Here is an 18,603-nt window from a genome sequence, read left to right on the forward strand (position 1 = left end):
GAGGGTATCCGACATCGGCGTACTATTACGCCGGATGTTGGAAAGGGGTTAATACCGTTCTCAAGCCGCAAGACCATCATCAGGAAAACCCACATACTGGGAGGCAATGAACTTTATTCCTTGTGGCGGCCTCTGGCTTTCAGTCATACAAGTACGGCTGGTGCAGCTTCAGTCACCTCTGAGTACATAGTGAGCGGCAGCTGTCACTGACTAACAGCCTTCGCTGCACTGATGCATTGCTGAATTGGCTGTAACGGTATGTTTCCACGTTTAGGAAACGCTGCGTGTTTGACGCTGTGCAGAGCCGCAGCGTCAAACACGCAGCGTCCAGATGTTACAGCATAGTGGAGGGGATTTTATCAAATCCCGTCTCCACTATGCGTGGTAACACGCACCCGGCGGCCCTGCGATTCCTCCCAGCAGCTGGCCATTTAGTGTGGCAGTCGCATAGCTTTAGAACGCTATTACCTTGCTGATATACCCCATATCTACAGGTTAATACTGTTGTTTGACTTGACAGGTTCCCTTTAAAGTGGATTGATGCTATACCGACTGCATATATTATGTTCAGTTGTACATGTGTTTCCAGTATGTGTTATTTCTGTGTTGTTTTTTTTAATCATGGATACAACACGTACCCATTAAAATTTATACTGCTATTCACATGTCCATTTTTTTTCCCACAGTGTGGACAAAACCTATGATCACAAGCCTTTGGGTCCATGATAACATGGGCAGCACAATGATGGCATCAACGTCCACTGTAATTTATTTATGCACCTGTGAAAATTACTGATTACACTGATGGGAAAAATGGACACTCGGACCGTACACTGATGACACACTGATCCGCTTTGCTTACATTAATTATTCTTTTTCCTTTTTTTAATTTTTACAATTATTAGATTTTTCTTTGGCACACCAGCTTGATATTTTCACATGCGATCATGAATCTAATGTTATACCTGTATGTATATATACACTGTGTTCCAAATTATATGCACATAGAGTTTAGGAGTGATAAGGTTAGAATTTTTTTGTTTGTCATTTAAACTCATTGATGGTGATGTGTGTCAGGGCTCTTTATATCACTGAAAGCAATTGCAGATACCTGTGCAAATTATATACCAAAGGAGAACACCTCATATATGTAAATGAAGAAAAAACATCAGGAGGGATAATACCTTCACTCAAGCATGTATACCAAAAAGATAGAGATACCAGAAGGAGCAGTTCCCAATATAACAATTTTTATTAATTACAAGAATAGTGATAACACATAACACGTATCATATAAAGACCATCATCAGAGATACAAATCAGGTGGTAAAGCCACCCATGGCACGGTGGATGCTAAGATAAAAGGGCAGAAGCGACGGGACCCAATACCTAGACCACAGATCAAATGGCACACAATATTATGCTTCAAAGGGCCTAGATAAATCCATTTGTGTAGATAAGCCTAAAAGATCACACAGGTAATGGGATAGGCCTATATCGTCTGAGGAGGAGGAGGAGGTCTGACGAAACCACCGGCGGAGTGGTAAAACGCGCGTCGAGGTTTCCAACGTGACGGGATCACATCTAGACCATTATGACTGCAGGTAATGTGTGTTGATTAGATTAGTTGTATTTTACTGTGATCAGTTCTGCTATTTTAGGCCTTAGGGATTTGTGCAATAGTGGGTGTGAGCCCCATTATCTTACTATAGGCCTATCCCATTACCTGTGTGATCTTTTAGGCTTATCTACACAAATGGATTTATCTAGGCCCTTTGAAGCATAATATTGTGTGCCATTTGATCTGTGGTCTAGGTATTGGGTCCCGTCGCTTCTGCCCTTTTATCTTAGCATCCACCGTGCCATGGGTGGCTTTACCACCTGATTTGTATACCTGTGCAAATTAGTTTGGCAGGTGTGTCCAAATAAAGGCAAGACTACTTAAGAAGGCTGTTCCACATTATTAAGCAGCCTACATTTTTGGCCAAAATGGGAAAGAAAAAGGATGTGTCGGCTGCTGAGAAGCAACAAATTGTGGAGTATTTAGGTCAAGGCATGACTACAATCAACATTGCCAAGACACTTCATTGTGATCATCGCACAATCAAGAAGTATGTAGCTGATTCCCAGCACACACGTGTGCGTGCTGATAAGGAAAAATTGAGGACTCTTTCCAACAGGCAATTGCGTAAGGTTAAAAGAGCAGCTGCAAAAATGCCTTGTCATAGCAGCAGACAAGTTTTTGAAGCTGCTGGTGCCTCCAACGTCCCCAGAACAACAAGATGCAGGGTCCTTCAGAGGTTTGCAGCTGTGCGTAAGCCATCCTGTCGACCACCTCTATCCACTGCACACAAGCAGAAATGGCTCCAGTGGGCCAAACGATACATGAAGACTGACTTCCAAACTGTTTTGTTCACCGATGAGTGCCATGCAACGCTCGATGGTCAAGATGGATGGAGTGGAGGATGGCTGGTTGATGGACACCCCATGAAAACACAGCTAAGGCACCAACAAGGAGGAGGTGGAGTAATGTTTGGGCTGGAATCATGAGGAGAGAGATTGTCGGCCCCTTTATGATCCCTGAAGGGGTAAAGATGAACTCCATAATCTATGTGGAGTTTCTAAAACAACACTTCCTGCCATGGTTCAAGAGGAAGAAACGTGCTTTCCGCAGCAAGATCATTTTCATGCATGATAATGCACCGTCTCATGATGCAAAAAGCACATCTGCATCTCTGGCTGCTATGGGCATAAAAGAGGACAAACTTATGGTGTGGCCACCATCTTCCCCTGACCTCACCCCCATTGAGAACCTCTGGAGCATCATCAGAAGGAGTGTCTATGATGGCGGGAGGCAGTTCACATCTAAGCAACAGCTCTGGGAGGTATTCTGTCCACATGCAAAACAATTGAAGCAGAAACCATCCAAAAACTGACAAATTCAATGGACGAGAGAGTTCAGAAGCTTCTTTTGAACAAGGGGTCCTATGTGCAAATGTAACATCACCTAGAATAAAGTTTTCACTTGAAAACTGTTTGATTTCATTTTGTAATAAGCTGATAATGCTTATGCAGCGCCCCAGAGTCCTGGTCGTTGCAGTACTGTGGCTCCGCCACTATGGGGAGCTATGGTGCGTCTGATGGCACTGAAGGAGTTCATCTGATCAGGTATCACAGACACCAATACATTTCACAGCCGGGCCTCCGGGGGGAGCTAAGGGTGCTATTCATTAGGCCACTCCCCACCATAATGGGTAAACTGGGGGTCGGGCAGGAAGTTAGATCAGAAAGCTGACTGGGTTGGAACCAGGCAACATCTTGTGGCAGAGGGTGTTGTGGGGGAAGATACAGTAGGGTCTCTGTCAGGGGTGGAATCCTGACAGAGGCTTGGCAACTTGAACGAACGTAACGGGACCGTGCCTGCTCCGGGTAGCGGCGGTGCCCAAGGAAGGACTAGAAGCGAGATAGATTGTGCTGAGTGAGAAACGAGATCACGCAAAAGGAGAAATACCAGTAGGAGTCGTGCTGTAAGACCGAAGCAACATCCTACTGAGGCGCACTACCGGTGGCCGGAACGCCGAGGGAGTATCATAACATTCAGCTTCAAGCAATACTCCAAACAGCGGCAGGACAGTCAGTTTAAGGCGGGCTGTCTAACCTAAATCACCTATGCAGTCTTGGGGGGCAACTTGTGGAGAGGGGCGACTCTAGGGTCCCGGAAGAGCTCCGAGCCTACCCGTCAAACGGGTGCCGTTCCAGCCAGAACATCAGGGAGGGACGGAGGATTAGCAGAACATCATCTAATCGAGTTGTGAGGGAACTTAAGAAACAGACACAACAGTTGTGGGGGACTTTCTGTAAGCACAGCAGGGAAGGACCACAACACATAGCGCTAGAAGGAAGGCACCGATTTCCACCTGTGAAGAGAACTCTGGAGGTGCCATTTGACCGGCCGGATTTGCGCAGCCTGGTGAACCGTGTTCTGGACTGAGGACCCAGAGATCTTCAGTAAAGAGGTAAAGAGACTGCAACCTGGTGTCCTCGTTATTTACTGCACTGCACCACCACTATCGACATCTATCAGATACTGTGCGCCCTTCGGCAGGGTCACGGACCGGGGCCTAGCCACCGTGACAACCCCAGAGCAGAGACTCAGAGGCCCGGTACCGGGTACCCCTCGGCCCTGCGGCAGTGGGGGCGCTACACTTATAACTTCACAATTGACCATTTTTTTGTTCAAAATAAAAAAAAAGGTTGAAAACTCTGCTGTGCATAATAATTTGGAACATGCATTTTGAGTGTTTATTTTTTTTTTAAAAGATACTGTTTTCATAGGCAGTTTGTTCCAAAACATTGCAATTATACTAGAATAGTAGATGACTGGAAAATAACAATGACTGCAATTCAGATAGGTAATTTAGAGAAAATATGAGGAAATTATTTGCATAATTATTTGGAACACAGTGTACAGTACAGACCAAAAGTTTGGACTCACCTTCTCATTTAAAGATTTTTCTGTATTTTCATGACTATGAAAATTGTACTTTCACACTGAAGGCATCAAAACTATGAATTAACACATGTGGAATTATATATTTAACAAAAAAGTGTGAAACAACTGAAATTATGTCTTAAATTCTAGGTTCTTCAAAGTAGCCACCTTTTGCTTTGATGACTGCTTTGCACATTCTTAGCATTCTCTTGATGAGCTTCAAGAGGTATTCACCGGGAATGGTTTTCACTTCAGAGGTGTGCCCTGTCAGGTTTAGGCCGGCCTCACACTAGCGAGTTTTACAGACGTATGAGCGCATAAACTACGTCCGTAAAATATGCATAACACACGGCCCAATGATTCCCTATGTCCCAGCTCCTATCAGCCGTATTTTACTGATCCGTATTATACGGTCTTGTAAGGCCGTACAAAATCGCAGCATGCTGCGTTTGTCACTGTATTGCGCAAAAAAATCGCCAATGAAAGTCTATGGGGGCGAGAAAAATACAGATTACACACGGACCAGCAGTGTGACCTGTGAGAAATATGCAGCGGTGTTAGAGAGAAAAGCCGGTAATTCAATTGCCGGCTTTTCATTTCTCCTTCCCAAACCCGACAGGATATGAGACATGGTTTACATACAGTAAACCATCTCATATCCCTTTTTTTTGCATATTCCACACTACTAATGTTAGTAGAGTGTATGTGCAAAATTTTGGCGCTGTAGCTGCTAAAATAAAGGGTTAAATGGCGGAAAAAATTGGCGTGGGCTCCCGCGCAATTTTCTCCGCCAGAGTGGTAAAGCCAGTGACTGAGGGCAGATATTAATAGCCTAGAGAGGGTCCATGGTTATTGGCCCTCCCTGACTACAAACATCTGCCCCCAGCCACCCCAGAAAAGGCACATCTGGAAGATGCGCCTATTCTGGCACTTAGCCTCTCTCTTCCCACTCCCGTGTAGCGGTGGGATATGGGGTAATGGAGGGTTAATGTCACCTTGCTATTGTAAGGTGACATTAAGCCAGATTAATAATGGAGAGGCGTCAATTAAGACAACTATCCATTATTAATCCAATAGTACGAAATGGTTAATGAAAAGCCGGCAATTGAATTACCGGCTTTTCACATATATCGTGCTGAATTAAATATAAATACAGAATATATATATATGTGTCTCAATGACATATATATATATTTATATATATATATATATATATACTGTATATACGTTTTAACAAACATTTGAGCCCATAAATCCATTAGATGACGGTTTTGCAAGCCTGCGAGAAAATATCGCAGTACGGATGCCATACGGATTACATACGGAGGATGCCATGCGCAAAATACCCTGACACACCCTGCCTATGGATGACATACGGATCACTATTTTGGAGACTTTTCTGCGTATTACGGCCGTAAAAAACGGACCGTATTTACATACGCTGAGTGTGAGGCCGGCCTTAATAAGTGGGATTTCTTACCTTATAAATGGTAGTGGGATAATCAGTTGTGTTGTGCAGAAATCTGGTGGATACACAGCTGATAGTCCTACTGAATAGACTGTTAGAATTTGTATTATGGCAAGAAAAAAAAGCAGCTAAGTAAAGAAAAATGAGTGGCCATCATTATTTTAAGAAACGAAGGTCAGTCAGTCTGAAAAATTGGGGAAACTTTGAAAGTGTCCCCAAGTGCAGTGGCAAAAACCATCAAGTGCTACAAAGAAACTGGCTCACATGAGGACCGCCCCAGGAAAGGAAGACCTCTGCTTCTGAGGATAAGTTTATCTGAGTCACCAGCCTCAGAAATCGCAGCTTAACAGCAGCTCAGATTAGAGACCAGGTCAATGCCACACAGAGTTCTAGCAGCAGACACATCTCTACAACAACTGTTAAGAGGAGACTTTGTGCAGCAGGCCTTCATGGTAAAATAGCTGCTAGGAAACCACTGCTAAGGACAGGCAACAAGGAGAAGAGACTTGTTTGGGCTAAAGAACACAAGGAATGGACATTAGACCAGTGGAAATCTGTGCTTTGGTCTGATGAGTCCAAATTTGAGATCTTTGGTTCCAACCACAGTGTCTTTGTGCGATGCAGAAAAGGTGAACGGATGGACTCTACATGCCTGGTTCCCACCGTGAAGCATGGAGGAGGAGGTGTGATAGTGTGGGGGTGCTTTGCTGGTGACACTGTTGGGGATTTATTCAAAATTGAAGGCATACTGAACCAGCATGGCTACCACAGCATCTTGCAGCGGCATGCTATTCCATCCGGTTTGCGTTTAGTTGGACCATCATTTATTTTTCAACACGACAATGACCCCAAACACACCTCCAGGATGTGTAAGAGCTATTTGACCAAGAAGGAGAGTGATGGGGTGCTACGACAGATGGCCTGGCCTCCACAGTCACCAGACCTGAACCCAATCGAGATGGTTTGGGGTGAGCTGGACCACAGAGTGAAGGCAAAAGTGCCAACAAGTGCTAAGCATCTCTGGGAACTCCTTCAAGATTGTTGGAAGACCATTCCCGGTGACTACCTCTTGAAGCTCATCAAGAGAATGCCAAGAGTGTGCAAAGCAGTCATCAAAGCAAAAGGTGGCTACTTTGAAGAACCTAGAATATAAGAAATAATTTCAGTTGTTTCACACTTTTTTGTTAAGCATATAATTCCACATGTGTTAATTCATAGTTTTGATGCCTTCAGTGTGAATGTACAATTTTCATAATCATGAAAATACAGAAAAATCTTTAAATGAGAAGGTGTGCCCAAACTTTTGGTCTGTACTGTATATATATTCTTGGTAGCTTATATGGTGCCGTTATTTATGTGGTCATCAACTTTTATGAAACATTATATGGGGCATATTATTCTATGGAGCATCTTATGGGGCCATCAACTTTTATGGAACATTAGATGGGGCATATTATTCTATGGAGCATCTTATGGGGCCATCATTAACCTTTATGGAGCATTATATGGGGCATATTTTTGTATGGAGCATCTTATGGGGCCATCATTACCTTTGTGCAGAATTATATGGGGCATATTTTGTATGGAGCATCTTATGGGGCCATCAACTTTTATGGAACATTAGATGGGGCATATTATTCTATGGAGCGTCTTATGGGGCCATCAACTGTTATGGAACATTATATGGAGCCTATTATTCTATGGAGCATCTTATAGGGTCATTATTAACCTTTGTGCAGCATTATATGGGGCATATTTTGTATGGAGCATCTTATAGGGCCAATCATGAACTATATGGAGCTTTATATGGGGCTCCTGATTCAATATGGATATTCAATAACCTTTAACCTACTGATGTCTCAATTAATTTTACTTTTATTGGTATCTATTTTTATTTTTGAAATTTACCAGTAGCTGCTGCATTTCCCACCCTAGGCTTGTACTCAAGTCAATAAGTTTTCCCAGTTTTTTGTGGCAAAATTAGGGGTCTCGGTTTATACTCGGGTCGGCTTATACTCGAGTATATACGGCATATTGATTTTAGGTGTGCTATATTGTTTTTCCTTTTGTTGGTTTCTGTATATTGATGTAGCACCCTATTAGATTGTTTGGGCTGTGCCCCCTATATGCTTAAAGTCACCATGAGCCAAAACACTGATGATTTTTTTTGTGTATGCGAAAAACACTGACATCTGAATGAGGCTTTAAACCTAGGCCTACAATCTCTGTCTGATTTCCTGTGTAATCCTTTTTAAAAGTTGTCTTGCCTTAGGCTAGTTTCACACTAGCGTTAACTGCATAACGTCGCAAATCCGTTTTTTTGCCGAAAAAACGGATGCGTCAAAAAAGTGAAAAACGGTGACAAACGTATGCCACGCATCCAGCATTTCGACGGATCCGTCGCAAATCCGCTAAACGTTTCCGTCGAAAATACTGGATGCGTTGCATACGTTGCATACGTTTTACCATCCGTTGTATCCGTTTTTCCGACGGATCCGTTTTTAAAATGGGAGGCTCCCAAATTTGATTGGCTACTGGAAAATTTGAAAAACTATATAGTACTGTATTTACAGCCCATCTTTGTGGGTTTTAGTTTTGTGGCAGCGATGGAAGGTGTTCTTGTGAGGATTGCGAGTTTGGTTACCGACGTTATCTTTGAGACAAATCGCCTGGATATCATAGTGCGGGAGAAGGAGGCGGCAGCGGAAAGGCGTAGGATGCTTCTGCAGCAACGGAGACGGAGACGACTATGGATCCATCCGATTAATGAACTGCAGATGAGCCGGGGTGACCAGTCCACTCTGTACCTGGAGTTGCGGCACAATCCACACAAATTCCACAACTACGTGCGGATGAGGATTGAACATTTCGATTTTTTGCTTGCAAAACTGGAGGATGTCATCCGAAGACAGGATACAAGGATGAGGCTTGCCATCACACCGGCGGAGCGGCTGATGGTGACCCTGCGGTAAGCCTCTTTTTTTATTTCATTGCTGATATTGAATGTTATATTACATGCTGCAGACAATACTGCGCTGACATATTGCGCACTATTTTCTGCAGCATGTAATTTGGGTTTTCTTGGCGGACATTCCACTGCTTTATTTAAATGTCATTGCTGATATTGAATGTTAGATAACAGACTGCAGAAAATACTGCGCTGAAATATTGCGTTGCATTTTCTGCAGTTTTTTTTTTTGTTTTGTTTTTTTGGGTTTGATGACATGCAACTGCTTTTTTTTCTGTCATTGGTCATTTTGAATGTTATATTACATGCTGCAGACAATACTACGCTGGCATACTGCGCACTATTTTCTGCAGCATGTAATTTGGGTTTTCTTGGCAGACATTCCACTGTTTTTTTACACCGGTTTCATGCTGGTTTTATTGGGTGTCCCGTCCTTAAAAAAAAAATTAACAGTGCCATATTAAAACTTGTTGGTCTGTGCAATTTTTTCTAACATTTTTTTTTTTTTTTTAAAGTTTCCTAGCTACGGGTGAATCTATGACTTCGCTCCATTATCAGTTCAGGCTGGGCATTTCCACTATCTCTGGAATAGTGAAGGACACATGTCGGGCTGTTTGGACCACTTTGCAACCAGAGTATATCCCCCAACCATCCATGGAAATCTGGTTGCGAAGTGCTGAAGAGTTTCAGCAAATTTGCAATTTCCCTAATTGTGTGGGTGCAGTTGACGGGAAACATATAAGGATTGCGAAACCGGCAGGAACAGGATCGGAGTATTATAATTATAAGAAGTATTTCTCCATCGTCCTTATGGCTATTGCAGACGCCAACTGCAGGTTCCTTGCCGTGGACATCGGAGCATATGGACAGTCCAACGATTCGCAAGTTCTTAAAAACTCTCCGATGGGTCGTTGCCTTTATGGAGAGAGCTACGATTTACCGCCAGCCAGACCACTGCCAGGAACAACTGAACCAGCCCTGGAATATGTCTTTGTAGGTGATGAAGCCTTTCAACTGTCGCCGCACCTACTGAAACCATACAGTAGCCGGAACTTAAACCATACCAAGCGGGTCTTTAATTACCGGCTTACTAGAGCACGAAGAGTAGTGGAGTGTTCCTTTGGCATATTGACGGCGAAGTGGCGAGTTCTGCTGACGGCTATCAAGCTGAAAACAACAACTATAGACGAGGTAGTTAAAGCCTGTGTGGTGCTCCACAACTTTGTCCTTTCAAAGGAGCCCGTTTCCTTGGATGATGAAGATTTGGAGACCACCTTGTGGGACTACCGCAGCAGCTCGGTTCGCTCTACAAGTTCAGTTACAAGGATGAGGGACCAGTTTGCCGATTATTTTGTCTCACCTGTCGGGCGGATCCCGTGGCAAGACATGATTGTGTAACCTGTTTCCCATGTGTAACCTGTTTCCCATGTGTAACCTGTTTCCCATGTGTAACCTGTTTTCCATGTGTTTTGTTTATGTAAAAAATGTTTTTCTGGCCAAAAAAAAAAAAAAAAAAAGGCCCAAAAGCGTGGTTTTCTTGCTAGTAAAACCATTATGTTATACCTTTAACATGTCTGGTGTTTGTTTTTATTAAACCTTTTTTATTATATTACCTTAATAAATCCACAGACACACAAAGAGTACAATTATAATCAGAATTTTATTTAACCCCTTCCCGACATTTGACGTACTATCCCGTCGAGGTGGGGTGGGCCCGTATGACCGCCGACGGGATAGTACGTCATACGCGATCGGCCGCGCTCACGGGGGGAGCGCGGCCGATCGCGGCCGGGTGTCAGCTGCATATCGCAGCTGACATCCGGCACTATGTGCCAGGAGCGGTCACGGACCGCCCCCGGCACATTAACCCCCGGCACACCGCGATCAAACATGATCGCGATGTGCCGGCGGTGCAGGGAAGCATCGCGCAGGGAGGGGGCTCCCTGCGGGCTTCCCTGAGACCCCCGGAGCAACGCGATGTGATCGCGTTGCTGCGAGGGTCTTACCTCCCTCCCTGCCTGCTCCAGACCCGGATCCAAGATGACCGCGGATCCGGGTCCTGCAGGGAGGGAGGTGGCTTCACAGAAGCCTGCTCAGAGCAGGCACTGTGAAGCAGCCTGCACTTCTCGCAGATCGGTGATCTGTCAGAGTGCTATGCAAACTGGCAGATCACCGATCTGTATTGTCCCCCCCTGGGGCAAAGTAAAAAAGTTAAAAAAAAAATTTCCAAATGTGTAAAAAAAAATAAAAAAAAATATTCCAAAATAATGAAAAAAAAAAAAAATATTATTCCCATAAATACATTTCTTTATCTAAATATAAAAAAAAAAACAATAAAAGTACACATATTTAGTATCGCCGCGTCCGTAATGACCCGACCTATAAAACTGGCCCACTGGTTAACCCCTTCAGTAAACACCGTAAGAAAAAAAAAAAAAAAACGAGGCAAAAAACAACGCTTTATTATCATACCGCCGAACAAAAAGTGGAATAACACGCGATCAAAAAGACAGATATAAATAACCGTGGTACCGCTGAAAGCGTCATCTTGTCCCGCAAATAACGAGCCGCCATACAGCATGATCAGCAAAAAAATAAAAAAGTTATAGTCCTGAGAATAAAGCGATGCAAAAATAATTATTTTTTCAATAAAATAGTTTTTATCGTATAAAAGCGCCAAAACATAAAAAAATGAGATAAATGAGGTATCGCTGTAATCGTACTGACCCGAAGAATAAAACTGCTTTATCAATTTTACCAAACGCGGAACGGTATAAACACCTCCCCCAAAAGAAATTAATGAATAGCTGGTTTTTGGTCATTCTGCCTCACAAAAATCGGAATAAAAAGCGATCAAAAAATGTGACGTGCCCAAAAATGTTACCAATAAAAACGTCAACTCGTCCCGCAAAAAACAAGACCTCACATGACTGTGGACCAAAATATGGAAAATTTATAGCTCTCAAAATGTGGTAACGCAAAAAATATTTTTTGCAATAAAAAGCGTCTTTCAGTGTGTGACGGCTGCCAATCATAAAAATCAGCTAAAAAAACCGCTATAAAAGTAAATCAAATACCCCTTCATCACCCCCTTAGTTAGGGAAAAATAAAAAAAAAGTATTTATTTCCATTTTCCCATTAGGGCTAGGGTTGGGGCTAGGGTTAAGGCTACAGTTAGGGTTGGGGCTAAAGTTAGGGTTAGGGTTGGGGCTAAAGTTACGGTTAGGGTTTGGATTACATTTACGGTTGGGAATAGGGTTGGGATTAGGGTTAGGGGTGTGTCAGGGTTAGAGGTGTGGTTAGGGTTACTGTTGGGATTAGGGTTAGGGGTGTGTTTGGATTAGGGTTTCAGTTATAATTGGGGGGTTTCCACTGTTTCGGCACATCAGGGGCTCTCCAAACGCGACATGGCGTCCGATCTCAATTCCAGCCAATTCTGCGTTGAAAAAGTAAAACAGTGCTCCTTCCCTTCCGAGCTCTCCCGTGTGCCCAAACAGGGGTTTACCCCAACATATGGGGTATCAGCGTACTCAGGACAAATAGGACAACAACCTTTGGGGTCCAATTTCTCCTGTTACCCCTGGGAAAATACAAAACTGGGGGCTAAAAAATAATTTTTGTGGGAAAAACAAAGATTTTTTATTTTCACGGCTCTGCGTTATAAACTGTAGTGAAACACTTGGGGGTTCAAAGTTCTTACAACACATCTAGATAAGTTCCTTGGGGGGTCTAGTTTCCAAAATGGGGTCACTTGTGTGGGGCTTCTACTGTTTAGGTACATTAGGGGCTCTGCAAACGCAATGTGACGCCTGCAGACCATTCCATCTAAGTCTGCATTCCAAATGGCGCTCCTTCACTTCCGAGCCCTCCCATGCATCCAAACGGTGGTTCCCCCCACATATGGGGTATCAGCGCACTCAGGACAAATTGGACAACAACTTTTGGGGTCCAATTTCTCCTGTTACCCTCGGGAAAATACAAAACCGGGGGCTGAAAAATATTTTATGTGGGAAAAATTTTTAGTTTTATTTTTACGGCTCTGCATTATAAACTTCTGTGAAGCCCTTGGTGGGTCAAAGCGCTCAACACACATCTAGATAAGTTCCTTAGGCGGTCTACTTTCCAACATGGTGTCACTTGTGGGGGGTTTCTACTGTTTAGATACATTAGGGGCTCTGCAAACGCAATGTGATGCCTGCAGACCATTCCATCTAAGTCTGCATTCCAAATGGCGCTCCTTCACTTCCGAGCCCTTCCATGCGTCCAAACGGTGGTTCCCCCCCACACATGGGGTATCAGCGTACTCAGGACAAATTGGACAACAACATTTGGGGTCCAATTTCTCCTGTTACCCTCGGGAAAATACAAAACTGGGGGCTAAAAAATAATTTTTGTGGGAAAAAATTTTTGTTTTATTTTTATGGCTCTGCATTATAAACTTCTGTGAAGCCCTTGGTGGGTCAAAGTGCTCACCACACATCTAGATAAGTTCCTTAGGGGGTCTACTTTCCAACATGGTGTCACATGTGGGGGGTTTCTACTGTTTAGGTACATTAGGGGCTCTGCAAACGCAATGTGACGCCTGCAGACCATTCCATCTAAGTCTGCATTCCAAATGGCGCTCCTTCCTTTCCAAGCCCTCCCATGCGCCCAAACAGTGGTTCTCCCCACATATGGTGTATCATCGCACTCAGGACAACTTGTACAACAAATTTTGGGGTCTAATTTCTCCTGCTACCCTCGGGAAAATACAAAACTGGGGGCTAAAAAAATAATTTTTGTGGGAAAAAATTTTTGTTTTATTTTTACGGCTCTGCATTATTAACTTCTGTGAAGCCCTTGGTGGGTCAAAGCGCTCACCACACATCTAGATAACTTCCTTAGGGGGTCTACTTTCCAAAATGGTGTCACTTGTGGGGGGTTTCAATGTTTAGGCACATCAGTGGCTCTCCAAACGCAACATGGCGTCCAATCTCAATTCCTGTCAATTTTGCATTGAAAAGTCAAACGGTGCTACTTCCTTTCCGAGCTCTCCCATGCGCCCAAACAGTGGTTTACCCCCACATATGGGGTATCAGTGTACTCAGGACAAATTGTACAACAACTTTTGGGGTCCAATTTCTCCTGCTACCCTTGGAAAAATACAAAACTGGGGGCCAAAAAATAAGTTTTGTGGGAAAAAAAAGATTTTTTATTTTCACGGCTCTGCGTTGTAAACTGTAGTGAAACACTTGGGGGTTCAAAGTTGTCACAACACATCTAGATAAGTTCCTTGGGGGATCTAGTTTCCGATATGGGGTCACTTGTGGGGGGTTTGTACTGTTTGGGTACATCAGGGGCTCTGCAAATGCAATGTGACGCCTGCAGACCAATCCATTTAAGTCTGCATTCCAAATGGCGCTCCTTCCCTTCCGAGCTCTGTCATGCTCCCAAACAGTGGTTCCCCCTCACATATGGGGTATCAGCATACTCAGGACAAATTGGACAACAACTTTTGGGGTCCAATTTATCCTGATACCCTTGTAAAAATACAAAACTGGGGGCTAAAAAATCATTTTTGTGAAAAAAAAAAAGAATTTTTATTTTCACGGCTCTGCGTTATAAACTGTAGTGAAACACTTGGGGGTTCAAAGTTCTCACAACACATCTAGATAAGTTCCTTGGGGGGTCTAGTTTCCAATATGGGGTCACTTGTGGGGGGTTTGTACTGTTTGGGTACATCAGGGGCTCTGCAAATGCAACGTGACGCCTGCAGACCAATCCATTTAAGTCTGCATTCCAAATGGAGCTCCTTCCCTTCTGAGCTCTGTCATGCGCCCAAACAGTGGTTCCCCCCCACATATGGGGTATCAGCATACTCAGGACAAATTGGACAACAACTTTTGAGGTCCAATTTATCCTGATACCCTTGTGAAAATACAAAACTGGGGGCTAAAAAATAATTTTTGTGAAAAAAAAAAGAATTTTTATTTTTACGGCTCTGCATTATAAACTTCTGTGAAGCACTTGTTGGGTCAAAGTGCTCACCACACATCTAGATAAGTTCCTTAGGGGGTCTACTTTCCAAAATGGTGTCACTTGTGGGGGTTTCAATGTTTAGGCACATCAGGGGCTCTGCAAACGCAACATGGCATCCCATCTTAATTCCAGTCAATTTTGCATTGAAAAGTGAAATAGCGCTCCTTCCCTTCCGAGCTCTGCTATGCGCCCAAACAGTGGTTTACCCCCACATATGGGGTATCGTCGTACTCAGGACAAATTGCACAACAACTTTTGTGGTCTAATTTCTTCTCTTACCCTTGGGGAAATAAAAAAATGGGGGCGAAAAGATCATTTTTGTGAAAAAATATGATTTTTTATTTTTACGGCTCTGCATTATAAACTTCTGTGAAGCACTTGTTGGGTCAAAGTGCTCACCACACATCTAGATAAGTTCCTTAGGGGGTCTACTTTCCAAAATGGTGTCACTTGTGGGGGGTTTCAATGTTTAGGCACATCAGGGGCTCTCCAAATGCAACATGGCGTCCCATCTCAATTCCAGTCAATTTTGCATTGAAAAGTCAAATGGCGCTCCTTCCCTTCCGAGCTCTGCCCTGCGCCCAAACAATGGTTTACACCCACATATGGGGTATCAGCGTACTCAGGACAAATTGTACGACAAATTTTGGGGTCTATTTTCTCCTGTTACCCTTGGTAAAATAAAACAAATTGGATCTGAAATAAATTTTGTGTGAAAAAAAGTTAAATGTTCATTTTTATTTAAACATTCCAAAAATTCCTGTGAAACACCTGAAGGGTTAATAAACTTCTTGAAAGTGGTTTTGAGTACCTTGAGGGGTGCAGTTTTTAGAATGGTGTCACACTTGGGTATTTTCTATCATATAGACCCCTCAAAATGACTTCAAATGAGATGTGGTCCCTAAAAAAAAAATGGTGTTGTAAAAATGAGAAATTGCTGGTCAACTTTTAACCCTTATAACTCCGTCACAAAAAAAAATTTTGGTTCTAAAATTGTGCTGATGTAAAGTAGACATGTGGGAAATGTTACTTATTAAGTATTTTGCGTGACATTTGTCTGTGATTTAAGGGCATAAAAATTAAAAGTTGGAAAATTGCGAAATTTTCAAAATTTTCGCCAAATATTCGTTTTTTTCACAAATAAACGCAAGTTATATCGAAGAAATTTTACTACTATCATGAAGTACAATATGTCACGAGAAAACAATGTCAGAATCGCCAAGATCCGTTGAAGCGTTCCAGAGTTATAACCTCATAAAGGGACAGTGGTCAGAATTGTAAAAATTGGCCCGGTCATTAACGTGCAAACCACCCTTGGTGGTGAAGGGGTTAAACTCTTTTTTTTTTTTTTTTATTTGCCAAAAAAATAGATTTTTTTTATTTTCCTTTTTTTTTTTGGAAAACTTTGCAAAATTTTTTTGACATAAACATTTAAAAACATATTTACAAGTCTTCAAACTGTTGGGTGGAGATATGAGAGGAGGGGGGGCAGGAAGGTTGGACCACGTCGATAGGTGGGGAAACCCTACTTGTTTGGGGTGCAGTGGAAGGGGGGGTTAAACCAAGAGGCTGACCAGAGGGGGGTGGTGTTGGGGTAGGGGGAAGAGAAAAGCTGAGTAAAGAAAACATTGGGGAAGTACTTTGGTCTGGGGGCCGGGATTGTTGTGGGGACTGGGTCGGGTATTGTGACTGGGTAGGGTAGTGGGGCTGGCGTGGGGTTTGTGGCTGGGTTTGGTAATGGTGCTGGTGTGGGGATTGGAGCTGGGTTTGGTAATGGTGCTGGTGTGGGTATTGGGGCTGAGTTTGGTAATGGGGGGTATGGTGTGGAAATGGGGCCTGGGGTGGAATTGGAGTGGAGGTGTGGGTAGGTGTGTGGGTAGATTCATTAACGGCTTGCAGTAGAGCATTATGGCAGGTATTCATTACCCGCATCTGTTGCTCAAAAGAAAGCTTCTCCATGCTCCTGAGCATGGATTGGAAAAAAATATTGGCCGGATCGGGACTTACAGCTGAATGCAGCCTATCCAAGCGACTGCTGGTTTCCTGGCTTGTTTCACTGATGCGTGACTGCACCATGTTGAAACCAGCAGTCACTTGCTCTCCCAAAATTTTGAAAGAGCCTTGGAAGGATGCATTCAGGTGTAAGAACTCAGGAGCATAGCTCCTTTCCTGACCCCTCTGTCGCTGCCGCCACGAACCTAATGGTGGTGTCGAGGTGGCAGGATCAGAGGGGTGGGGTAAAGGGAACGCTAACTGTTCAGCATCAGATGCGAGCAATGAAGCCTGCAATAATGCTCCACTGCTTGGGGCGGATGAAGTGGAGGGGACAGAGGGGTCAGAGGAGGGGACAGAGGGGTCAGAGGAGGGGACAGAGGTGTGGGGCCTACCGACGTGGCCCTCAGTGGCGGACTCAGGAGGGATCGCTCCAGAGGGCGCAGAGGAAGATGCAGGCGCCCGGTGGCTGGAGAAGGTGCTGTGAAAGAAAAAACAAAAGAAATTAATACATTGGAATTAAAAAGCCCTGACTGAAAGCAAACTAAGTAGACAGGTTAACATGGTTATTAGTGGGCTGTAGAATACTTACACTCTGCTCAGCATGGTTCGCCTCAGGAAGGAGAGGGCCTGGCCATATTTGTATTTGCTCCTCTTCCTTCCTGCAGAGCCACTCGGGGCCTTCATCTCATCGTTGAATTCCCTCTTAAAGCGATCCCTCAGTGACCGCCACCGCTTCCTAACCTTTCCAACTGTGAAGACAAGAATCAATAGAAAAAACAAAAAATTGGTAAATGCAATACATTACAGTCATCTCAAAACATCACTGGAAAGTGAATACTTACCTAGTTTGCTCTGCTGCTGAGGATGAAGGCTCTCCCGCCTTGGAAACAGGTTGCGACACACTTCGTCCCAGAGCCGACGGGTGACACCGGTATCAGCATGCCTGCGGTCAGCCATGTTCCACAGCGGCTCCCGCTCGCGAACCTCCTCGATGAGACAATCGATGTCAATGTCATCATCATCATCCTCTTCTGCGGGAGCACGCTGTGAAGCCTGTGTCAAAAAAAAAAAAAGGAAAACAAACAAATTAGTACACTGAAATACTAAAGTACCAATAAAATCCCCCTCCCCCCAAAAAAAAACTCACTGATGGCCGACCGCGGCGACGAGTCCGCCGACTCTGGGAGTTTCTGGGAGAGCCTTCAGCGGCAGCAGCAGCAGCCTGAAATAAAGTAAACAAATTCTCAGTTAAGGTAGGCAGGTGTTTAGTAATCTGTTTTGTGTATGGTGCAGTGTGATGTGCGAAGCAACTGTTTCACCACTACTTACACTTGGTTCCTCCTCCACTTGCATCTCTCCACCCATCTCGCCCCCTTCTGACAGCTCCTCATCTGATTCAGCTTCCTGTTGAAACATAATTTATGCATGTGGTTAGACATCAAAATGTAATTTTAAAAAGCGAAAAAAAATAAACCCATTTTTTGTGTTAACTTACCGATACACGCTGTTGCTGTGGAGGAGGGCTGTCAGAAGAGGACATTGTTTTGTGGTCCTGGTGGGCAGCGGCTGTGGTCCTGGTGGGCAGCGGCTGTGGTCCTGGTGTTTCTGTAAGTTAAAGAGACACTTGCAATCTGCTCGACACATTGAAGTAGCAGATTGGGG

The 18,603-nt window shown here is 43.9% G+C and overlaps 1 protein-coding gene across 1 annotated transcript; it reads right to left on the bottom strand.

Moving 5' to 3' along the window:
* Nucleotides 1–10,588: 10,588 nt before the first annotated feature.
* Nucleotides 10,589–18,315, bottom strand: LOC143803879 (uncharacterized). Its single transcript, XM_077281640.1, has 5 exons — nt 18,089–18,315; nt 17,784–17,994; nt 17,531–17,690; nt 17,004–17,419; nt 10,589–10,599 (listed from the first exon to the last, which is right to left on the bottom strand). The coding sequence occupies exons 2-5, from the start codon at nt 17,896–17,898 to the stop codon at nt 10,589–10,591; spliced, it is 702 nt and encodes a 233-aa protein (XP_077137755.1). The 5' UTR covers nt 17,899–17,994; nt 18,089–18,315.
* Between the last annotated feature and the right edge of the window lie 288 nt (nt 18,316–18,603).

This window comes from Ranitomeya variabilis, chromosome 2, assembly GCF_051348905.1.
Source record: "Ranitomeya variabilis isolate aRanVar5 chromosome 2, aRanVar5.hap1, whole genome shotgun sequence".
Lineage (NCBI taxonomy): Eukaryota > Metazoa > Chordata > Amphibia > Anura > Dendrobatidae > Ranitomeya > Ranitomeya variabilis.